This window comes from Sparus aurata, chromosome 1 (genome assembly GCF_900880675.1).
Source record: "Sparus aurata chromosome 1, fSpaAur1.1, whole genome shotgun sequence".
NCBI lineage: Eukaryota > Metazoa > Chordata > Actinopteri > Spariformes > Sparidae > Sparus > Sparus aurata.
The window spans coordinates 27,402,268-27,412,382 of NC_044187.1; the positions used below are offsets into that span (position 1 = coordinate 27,402,268).

General features: G+C 44.3%; 1 protein-coding gene across 2 annotated transcripts in view; it reads right to left on the minus strand.

The window, feature by feature from the left end:
* The window catches only part of LOC115585445 (adenylate cyclase 9), a 44,533-nt gene extending 38,163 nt beyond the window's left edge, over window positions 1-6,370 (minus strand). The window contains exons 1-3 of one of the 2 annotated variants that reach the window (XM_030423820.1): window positions 6,340-6,370; window positions 5,241-5,309; window positions 872-5,132 (exon numbers count right to left, since the gene is read on the minus strand). In XM_030423820.1, the coding sequence (XP_030279680.1) occupies window positions 872-2,759 (1,888 nt within the window). In that variant the 5' untranslated portion in view covers window positions 2,760-5,132; window positions 5,241-5,309; window positions 6,340-6,370. Of the gene's footprint in view, window positions 1-871; window positions 5,310-6,339 lie in introns of those variants that run through there. The other variant, XM_030423831.1, reaches the window with a different exon arrangement.
* Window positions 6,371-10,115: the final 3,745 nt, after the last annotated feature.

A 10,115-nucleotide genomic window follows, 5' to 3' on the forward strand; every position in this document is an offset into this window, starting at 1 on the left:
GCTGTCCACATTTGTCCCTAGCAAGGATTTAAAATCCATTTGTTTTATTTGGAGATTAAACGTTTTAATCTCAATGACACAGGCCTCTGTCATTCAAATATGAAGCTCCAAAATAAGTCTGCAGGGTGCTGCTCCAAAATAAACCACTTATCATTTATACAATTTTGTAGAAAACCACTGATACAGTAGCATGAGGCAACTGAGGTCATCATAGAGACAGTAATCACATTGTTAAGCAACAAACTGGCGTTAACTGTATGTACTGAATTACACAGATTATTTAAATTGATTTAGTGAACTCTGAAAACATCTCTTCAGGTAGTGACAATGACATTTGATATTCATTGACTGCAACTGAAAATTAAAAGCTACCTGATAACTGATATGAACCAAAACATGTTTCTCTTCCTGGTTCTCTAACCTCTTAAACTTGTAGCCCGATCTCTTGCTTCTGTCGGTTTCAACAGGAATAACTGGTCAGATAACATGTTTCAGTGCTTTCTAGGCACGCAGTGACCCTACTCAACCCTGATGACCGTGTGCTAACTTGTACATATCCAGACAATGTGTGCTTTCAGCCCTTATCTTCTACATGTACCTTAAGACTAATTTTTATCATATACTTTACCCTTTGCTGCACTGTTAATCTTTTTATCAATTCAATGGCCTTTTATGATAAACTGAGGTATTTTTATGACTGCAAATGTATATATCTTAGAGTAATAACCATTAATCAGTCGAGCCTATGTCCAAGACCAGTGATTCTCTTTTTAGGATTGTATATAATATCTATGACTAAATAGTTAACATCTGCACACTGACTTTCAGTTTATGTAGAGAAGTCATGAGGAAATCACAGGTGACCACTTACCTTTCAGTTTCTCCACCACACTCTGCCCAGCTCTTTCCGCCACTTGTCCATCCTCCCTCTGGTAATGGTCGTCCAGGAAGCGGGCGGTAGCCTCTGAAAGGTGGACCTTGCCTGCCACACCCAGCTGCTCCATCAGGTTAGCCAAATTGACATCATTTGACCATACGTCAAACTTGAAGCGCTTCATTCCCAGGATCCCACACAGAACGGTGCCCGTATGGACACCGACCCGCATGCTGACGGTCTCAGATGTCTCCTGGCAGAACTGCTCGATGGCCTGGATCATGCCCAAGCCCATCTCTACACAGCAGTAGGCGTGGTCCGACCGAGGCTCGGGGCAGCCAGCTACACAGTAGTAGCAATCTCCCAGAGTGCTGATCTTCTCACAACCGGTTAGTTCACAGAGCCGGTCGAAACGTCCAAAGAGATCATTGAGAAGGCCTACCAAGGCTGGTGCAGACTTATTGGCAGACATTTTGGTGAAACCCACAATATCCGCAAAGAGGATGCTGACAGGCTCCATGCGTTTCATATTGAAGGGGCGGAAGATTATCTGTCCACGTGGGATGGAGGTCTTCTTGCGTTTGTGATTGTTGTGAGGGTGATTTTTGGGGTTTGTGGTACTTTGGGATTGTAAAGCTCCGCCACTCCCTCCACCACCCACTGACACAGCTGAGGCAGAGCAGGCACCAGAGGAATAACGCTTGCCAGAGTTCTCACCACCGCCCTCATCATCACCTTGCTTCATCAGCTCATCTGCAACTCGTCGCGGCATGACCGAGTGGATCATTCGCTCCTTCAAGGCCTTCTCCACCTCTAAGTCTTTGCCATGCATGATAGCCTGGCCCACTTTAAGGAAGGTGCTGCGGGAACGCACCTCTGACATGATGAACAGGTGGATGCCAATGACATGGGCACACAAGTGGAGCAGTGCCTTGGCTGGGCCGAGCCAGCGGAGGGTGTCTCCTTCCCAGTCTGAACCCGCTAACACTGTCCCCCATCCAGTAGTTTCATAACTCCTTTGAAGCAATGGTAGCCATTCTAATGCCTCAAATAATATAGAATACAGGAGCCCCAGCATCACTGAGGCGTACAGGCGGACGTGGAGGACGCTGTATAACAACAGCAGAACCTCAATGCACAGGGAAAATGTGCCTACAGGGGAGATGCAAGGAGTTGGAGGTGGTGCTACTCTGTCAGGTGAGAGATAGGAGGCATTCCCACCACCAGCCCACTCCAGCTCGGTGTAGCCAGCAGTCTGTATCTGTGGAGCTAGGGTGATGGCGAAGGTGACCGCAATCAGGAGCAAGGAGGTTTGGTTGTACAGCCATGTGTATGGCTGGGTTAACGTGAACAAAAAGAGGAGTACAAGGACGACTAAAAAGGAGGCTGTGGGGGCGAGGAAGGCCATGGGGTTGCAGCGGTCACTATTGACCCCAAAATACACCCCCCACAGTGCAGCTGCTACCGCCAGGTAAAACAAAACATAACGGAACCGCCGCTGTGTCTGAGGGAAGCACCTCTCTTGGCATGCCTCTTCCAGGATGGGGGAGTCAAACTTGGGGTCCCAGCACTGAGCAGCAGAGCGTTCAAACAGCGGCGGTGCCTTCCTGCGCACCCTGGTTGTGGAGGTCGCAGCCGGTCTGGAGTCTGCTGAGCTGCAGCTGGAGGAGATGCTGTATTTGTGGAGGTTGGGGTTCATCTTACTCACTGCCCCATAGCCTCCAGCATCTCCTGCTCCACTGCTGGCAGCCCTCAGCGGCTCATGTTGATGCACGTGTGGCGCGCTGTTGCTAATCCGCACGGTCACGGCGCCATCCCCGCTGGAGTCGCAGCTCACTTCCGTGCCATGCATGAGAAGCTGCCGGTGGTGTTGCAGAGTGGCCATATTGACTGGTGTGACGAGGAAAACAGAGGGTGTGCGGGAGAGGTGTAAAATATTAATAATATCTTGTGATGGCGCTCAGGCAATTAGACGCGGTGCGTGGGTGCCGCGTGTGCACATGTGGCACGAGAGCAGGGAGGAGGCGGCGGCGGCGGGAGAGTGACAGGCAGCAGACACCGAGTGTGTGTGTGTGTGAGAGAGAGAGAGAGAGAGAGAGACCAAAGGTGTTTGTTGGAATAATCACACCGCATGAATGGTGAGCACGGCACAGACGTCTTCGCTACGCACACAGCAGCCTGCACACTCACTCACACAAGACGCGCCGTTCCAGTTTCTTGAGCAGTTCATTATCCGACCCCGGGTTTGCGTCAGTACTCACATTACATGTGTCCTTCTCCAAAGAGGCTCTGGGTTTGAGCCCGGCTTTCTCTCCAGCTGCGGTAAAAACACTGTCATCACTCTTTATGCCTCCTGGATTGAACATCCTTCTCGGAAAGGACTGGTTAGTGATGCAACGGTTTTTTTTTGTTTTTTTTTGTTATGCCTTCATCAAGTCAGTCCTGACGTTACATGGCTGGAAATGACCTCCTCTGGGTGTGCGCAATATTTCGATACTGCTGACATTACAAAGTCAGACAGCGTGCAGGAGAAATGCCCAGGTTCTTTCGTTTCATTCCCCAGACATCACGTTGTCCGTGTGGAAAGGCAGCGTTCAGGTCCAGGGCTTCATGGCGTGAGCACCGACAGATAGGGGCTGTCAACAGTTGGCGTTGTGCTCAGCAAGTGGCTACAAAAGTTACACTGTCCTCTTTATCTCCACGACGTGCGCGACAAATGGCCCATTTACACTTCCTTTCTCCTCTTACAAACCTGTCGTCACGGACAGATAGCAGTGCTTAACAAAAAAATGTGTGCACATAATGAATTATTTCATCATAAAGCATCCAGACTTTGAGAACAATATCCCCCAAAAAAGAAATATTGCATCAGTCCCACTTGAGCTATTCTTGTGTCTTACTTAAAATGCTTTAAAATGCGTCACGTAAAAACAATAAAATGAGGCCAAACTGTTAAATTCCGTTAACTAAAAAAAAAAAGAAAAAAGTGTGTGGTCAGTAATTAACGCAGCTTTACCTTCCTCTACAGCCCCTGTCATGCATGGCTCAGTGTGCTAAGGAAATGCATTTCTTATCCTCATACATGCTCCTTCCATCTTTTTTTCCAGCGGGCCCTTGAAAATATTCCAGACCGAGTTATTTTGGAGCACTGTCCAGTCCAAGATCCAGATCACAAGAGGCCTGACAGGCAGGCCTATTCCCACGGATCCAGCCCCGTCCTTTCCTGAACTCCCTCTCCGGATCTCCACCGTTTATTCCCCCTCTGCCTCCCAAAGAGGGGGTCGGGGAGGGGGTATGTGCTATTCAAAGAAGCGTAATCCGAAAAGAGAAGCGCAGAAAATACCATCCGCTGGCCCAAATTAGTGTCGGTTCGCCTCTGCTGGGAGTGTCTGCAACTTGTTGCGCGCAGTTGGCAAAATATACAGCTATGAGGAACAGCCTCGGTCGGAACAGGCTGGTCTATAAATAGTGATGATCAAAACTCTTGCAATAACAACACCAACGGCGTGTAACATTTGACTGCTTTTCTTCAGCGTATCATTTGGGACAGCTGGAGTGCTTAATCCATTTTTTTTTTTTTTAAACACACAAACAACGCAGTACTTAAAAGTCACGTCGTAAAACGCGTGCAAAACGTCAGCGATAGGCCCCCCTCTCGTTTCCAAAAGCTCCCAAACTTTTTTTTTTTCCCAGGCCGTATTTCCTGCGTTTGGAGAGAGGAGACCCAGTTAGAAGTCTCTGGTTATTTGGAGCTGAGGCTGGATTTCCTCCCCTCGCATTCCCACCCCCAGAGCAAAGAAGTAGAAAATCCCCAAAGCACTGAAGGAAAACCCTCGGATATGGTCTTCGGTGGGATTATATATATATAATTATATATATATATATAAAAACAAAAAAACAAAAAAAACAGCCCCACAAATGGCACTATCTTCTTATCTCAGCCAATTCCTTTGGTCTGGATAGCACTAGTTTTCGCTGGCATGCATGTGTCCAACAAACACAACACTGTGCGCTCTGGCTGTGGTGCGTCCTCTTCCGTCCGCCGCTGGTTGCCTCCCTTTCCCCCCTCGATACGGCTCTCTGCTGGAGTTGGGGGCTGAATAAAAGCAGACCCACAGCGGTAGTTTTTGCGGCTGGTTTTCCGTCTTTATCCGGGCAAACGTAATACCTCCACTCCCATAGCTGCCACCATCTTCGCTGTGACTGGGTCGGAAATCCTCCCCCAGCTGTTGTGGCGGTGCGGGTTGGTGGGACCAGCCTGTCAAGCACACCACTGTTTGAAAAAACACGGCTTCCGGTCTTGCCTTTCAGGAGGGCCAATGAGATGGTTAAACATTTCCATGCAGGATTAAAGAAGTACACTCACATGTGGACGCTGCACAGGATGGTGGCCACGATGAAGACAAGTATCGAAATGCCCAACAAACAGGCTACACTGCGAAAGAAGCACCATTCAGAGAGAGGGTAAATTAAACCTCACAATAAAAGCCAATGCTATGATAATAATATGAAGAGAAAATGTGTGTGTGTGTATCTATATATATATATATATATATATATATATATATATATATATATATATATATATATATGTATGTATGTATGTATGTATGTATGCAACTTATGTATGTATATGCAACAAGTGAAACCACAATAATATTACAAAAAGTAAATAGTTATATCTGGTTTATAACAGATTGGTCAGAATTATTTCAATTGAATTCATTTAATTCTATATTTTGTTTAGTTTAATTCACAGACACAATGTTAATGTATCAAAAGATAATAAATGTAACCGTAATTGAGACGGATTTAGCCTAAAAGGTTACCTTACATGCATTAAAGCGCCCCAAAACGTGATTAAAACACAATAATTTGAATAATTTAGCTAACTACACAATGTCGAAGTATAGTAGGTCTACAACATACACTACACATTTACTAATTAACTGAATATAGCTAGTTAATTATGCTTGTATTGGGACATTTTTCAATCTATTACAGACTAACGTTAAGTTAGCGAAGAGACGGGTTAACATAACTCAACAGCTAACATTAAGCTAGGCAATAACAAATGTCAGCTAACTACTCAGCTAAGTTCTAGCTAGGCATTGCTGGAATCATAGTGAAATAGCTCTGTAGTAAGCTAACTAACTAGCTATGTAGGCAAAACTAACTTTTTATTAAGCCTAGTTGCTGTTTACTGCTAACATTTGTTTGAATTGACAGGTGTCCACCCCAGGTAATTATCTAAGATAGCTAGCCTTAGCTCCTAAAGGCTTACGTTAGCAAAGAGTCAAAGTGTAGGTAAATTAAGCAACATCACTAGCTCGATACGTAGCCACAATGCCTTTTCAATATAACATTAATCCTGACCCTAAAGGTGAACTATGAGGTTTATACCGCGCAAATACCAAAGTAAAGACAATGAATTCAGCGCCTTTAATTTGAAGGCTGGCTCTGACCTCCGGTACTTCCCTGGTTGTGTCCATCTAGCTCGACAGCTGGTGGGTGTCCAGAGAGTGGAGCCCGGCTACGTTCAGGTCACTTGTGAGCACATTACTTACTCTAACAGTGTCTGCATGTGTAGCCTTCATCACCACTGATGCTTTCTGTCTGATTCTTGGACTACTACTAAGTCTGCTGCTGATTGTTAGCCTGAGCCTGGGCTAACAGTAGAGATGTTCTGCCATGACGGCTCTCATCAACATGGTTTACTCAGCTTAAATTTAATTATTTTGACCTGTCGGCATTACTCACTGCTGTCGAGTACATCCTACAATTTAGGAAAAAAAAAAAAAACTTATGTCCAAGGTTTAGTTCATAGATTCCAGTCTTTTATATTTACTGTAAAGCAACATCACGACACATTTAAAGGTATGTAAACTATATGTGCCTTGTTTTAATCAGTTTTGATAACAAACTCTAATAAGCAAGTTTGACCCACGGCAATGGAGTGTGGCATATTGCATCACATCATAGTACTTATACGCAGCCTTTTGAGATGAAACAGGATCATAAAACTTGGCTTAAATCACTCAAAAAAAAAAGCTTATTGTCATTGTTTACCAGTTTCGAAAATATCAGTGTCAGAGAGCAGGAGTCCATTATTCCACCTGCTGTTTCACTTATTTGCTACTAAAAGTGCTCTGATTGTATTTCCAATGGGGAGTTGTGAAACTGGTTGAACTCCTTTATATTGCAATAAAAGACAGATGGAAAATCCTCTTCCAAACGTCAAGCAACGATCGTGTTTTTTGAGCAAAAGACTTTCTGGGAAATACTGCCTATATATTGAGGAAAACAAAGAGAGATACGCCATTATTTCTGGACCATTGTTTAGTTTTTTTCATTCATTATGTTGTTTTGGTAGAATTCATAGCGCAGAAAACTATTTGTGGCACCTTTAATATCACTGCTGCCCCACAGTGCAAATTAAGAGGTATGAAAGGAACCTGTCAGTTTGGCAGAAGTTTAATCTCCAAGGCCAAGTATGTTTAAAAAGGAAATACCACGAGGAAGAAAGGAGGATGGTTTGCTGTGCAGTGACCTATAACACAATAAGAATGATCCAGGGCGAATCATGCAGAGGAAAAAACAAAAGTTGTGTCTAAAGCACATAGGCCGTCTAATAACCAAGGCTGTGCAGTTTGTGCTTCATTAGCACAGATTGACATGATACATGTGTTTTTTATTAACCACGTTATTTATAGCTGGAGATAGTGAACTGATGAGATTGTGAACAGCAGGTGAATAGCCAGAAGATAAACAAGGTAACACAGAGTTATAGTGATTCAGCGTGTGTGTGTGTGTGTGTGTGTGTATGTCTGTCTGTCTGTCTGCCCTCCTCTTTTGAAGAAGCAATAATGTTTAAACTTTGGAGCCAATAAAGCCAGTGTACCTCTACTCTCAGTTCAAATGTGTGTGTGTGTGTGTGTGTGTGTGCGTGTGTGTGAGCCGTGTGCACGTGCATGCGCACGTGTGCCCTTATGTTCAAGAGCTTACAAGAGAGGCCTGTTTGCGTTGATAAAGCTGCACTGATAAGGTGTGTTAACGTCGTGCCTTCTGAGCACTGCCCGTCAGCTCAACAAACACACAGAATATAAGAGCTCCAATACATATTTAATTGTGCAGCATTCATTACGCGTGCACAGGGGTGTTCATGCCGTGTGGCGCGTGAGTGTGTCTCTGATGAGATGTTTTATCGGCCTGCTTTGGAGAAATTAACTTCTTGCCTCAAAGCTCAGGGTCAGCCGCAGGACAGCTGCAGATTTTCGTCAAAGTATTCATGAGATGATCCAGTGAGGAGACAAGCTGCCATAAATATGGTGACAAATAGGCTTAACTACGCGCATGTGAGATGGCGAGGTTTATTTGTATTAATGCGTTCTACTTTTGAAAAGCCAGTGTGTATTATTAGCATTTTATTTGGTCTTTCTGGTATCAGAGCTTCAGGCTTGTCTGTGTGGACAGGTTATTCTGCCAGTTTGGTCCAGTCTGAAATATCTCTACTGCTGTAGGGTGGATTTCCAAGAAGTGTTATACATTGTGTTATATGTTTAGTGCCTTGAGGTTGATTGTAATTCCTCAGGTGATGCCCTTCATTTTCCTCTAGCACCACGAGATGGCCCAGTTTCTCACTTATACTGTTAAATATTTCAAAATCTGCTCAATGAATTCCACCAAAATGTAGTATCGTCCAATGTATCTGTATCTTGAGTGCCACCATGAGGCTGACGCTTGTTTGGTTTTGAAAGTAAAGCACCACCTTCAGCATTAGTCCAATGCTTTTACAAATTACCTGCAAAACTAATTACATTCTCATCAGTCTCAGCGGCACTTTAGTGCTAATTTGCAAATAGTAGCTGACGTGCTGAACTTAGACTGTAAACATTATATCCTCTTATTGTCAACTTGTTGGCACTGTCATTGTACATTATCTTAAAGTATAATTCTGCCCAAAATCAATTCCACAGACTGCATGTTGTGGCCTCCCAGTGCCTAACCACATCTTCCAGTCTTAAAGCAGCATTGTTTAGAAATTGTCATTTTGTGTGATTTGGCGCCCTCCCCAATTTCTGAGTGCAGCACCACTGTAAATATAAATCCAAGGTCTGTAACAATAGCCCCATTCACACAGGAGAAGACACATAAAAGCCGCAGCCGCGGTTTGCCAATTTTGCCAAATTTGCGTGACAGTCCACGTATGATGATGACGTCGGTGTTTTATCAAGGTGTTTCCCTGGCGTTCCCCTGTCAATCTAAGTCCCTCACTAGCAGGACGGAGGCTGTTTTCTGGGGGAAAGTTCACTGAAGTCTCGGTCAGGAGTGCTGACCATCCAGTGATTTATTTTCATCACAAACACTCTGTGAGTTAAAGTTTTTTGCTGGTGACAGATGCTGTTTTTCAGGCAGAAATGTGACGAAGAGTCGGTAGGATGGGTGGGAGGATGGACGTTTCTCCTCATATATCTGCGGTATTTTTTTCCTCAAACAAGTTGCCGGCTTATCCGTTCACACTGGTTCGGTTCACCAATAATACGGCCCTGATACTACCTCCAGAGGCGTATCAGGGCCAGAGCGAAATTTCACCCCTCGCCGCCTCCGAGAGATTCACACTATGACGGAGGCGGGGAATTGGCGTACTAAAGCCGCACCCAAAAGCCAGTGTGAATGGGGCTAGTGTGTCAGATGTAATGTAGGTGCTGACTTCAAACAAAACTCATTAAGTTGTATGCTGAAGTAGACATGTATGTGACGCTGTGATCTGACCCTCTCACTGTAGTTACATAGTGCAGAAACAGTTAACCATTAATATGATTTGGAAGAAGAACAACTATGATCCATCCATCAATTATCTTGACCCATTGATGAAAATGAATGAATGGAAAGAGACAGAATGTAGTAGTAGAAAGTAGTTATGTTACTCTACACACCAGAAGGTTCCACGTGACCTTGACAGAGAAAATGAATTGCCATCATATTTTATTGCATTCCGTCTATTTTAATTCTATTTTCTATGAGGGTTTTACATCAGTGGAGAAAAATCTGCTGCTTTAACTGGGAGAAGCTGAAGGCTGAATTTAACAGGTTGCTGGAATGAATTGAGTGCACTTAAAGGAAGTTAGTCACAGACACAAATGTAATAACGCGCGTGCACAAACACACTCACGCAGACACACAGTGTTAAAAAAAATGTCATCAACATTGGAACCAATTATATTATCTGTCCCAGTGAGTG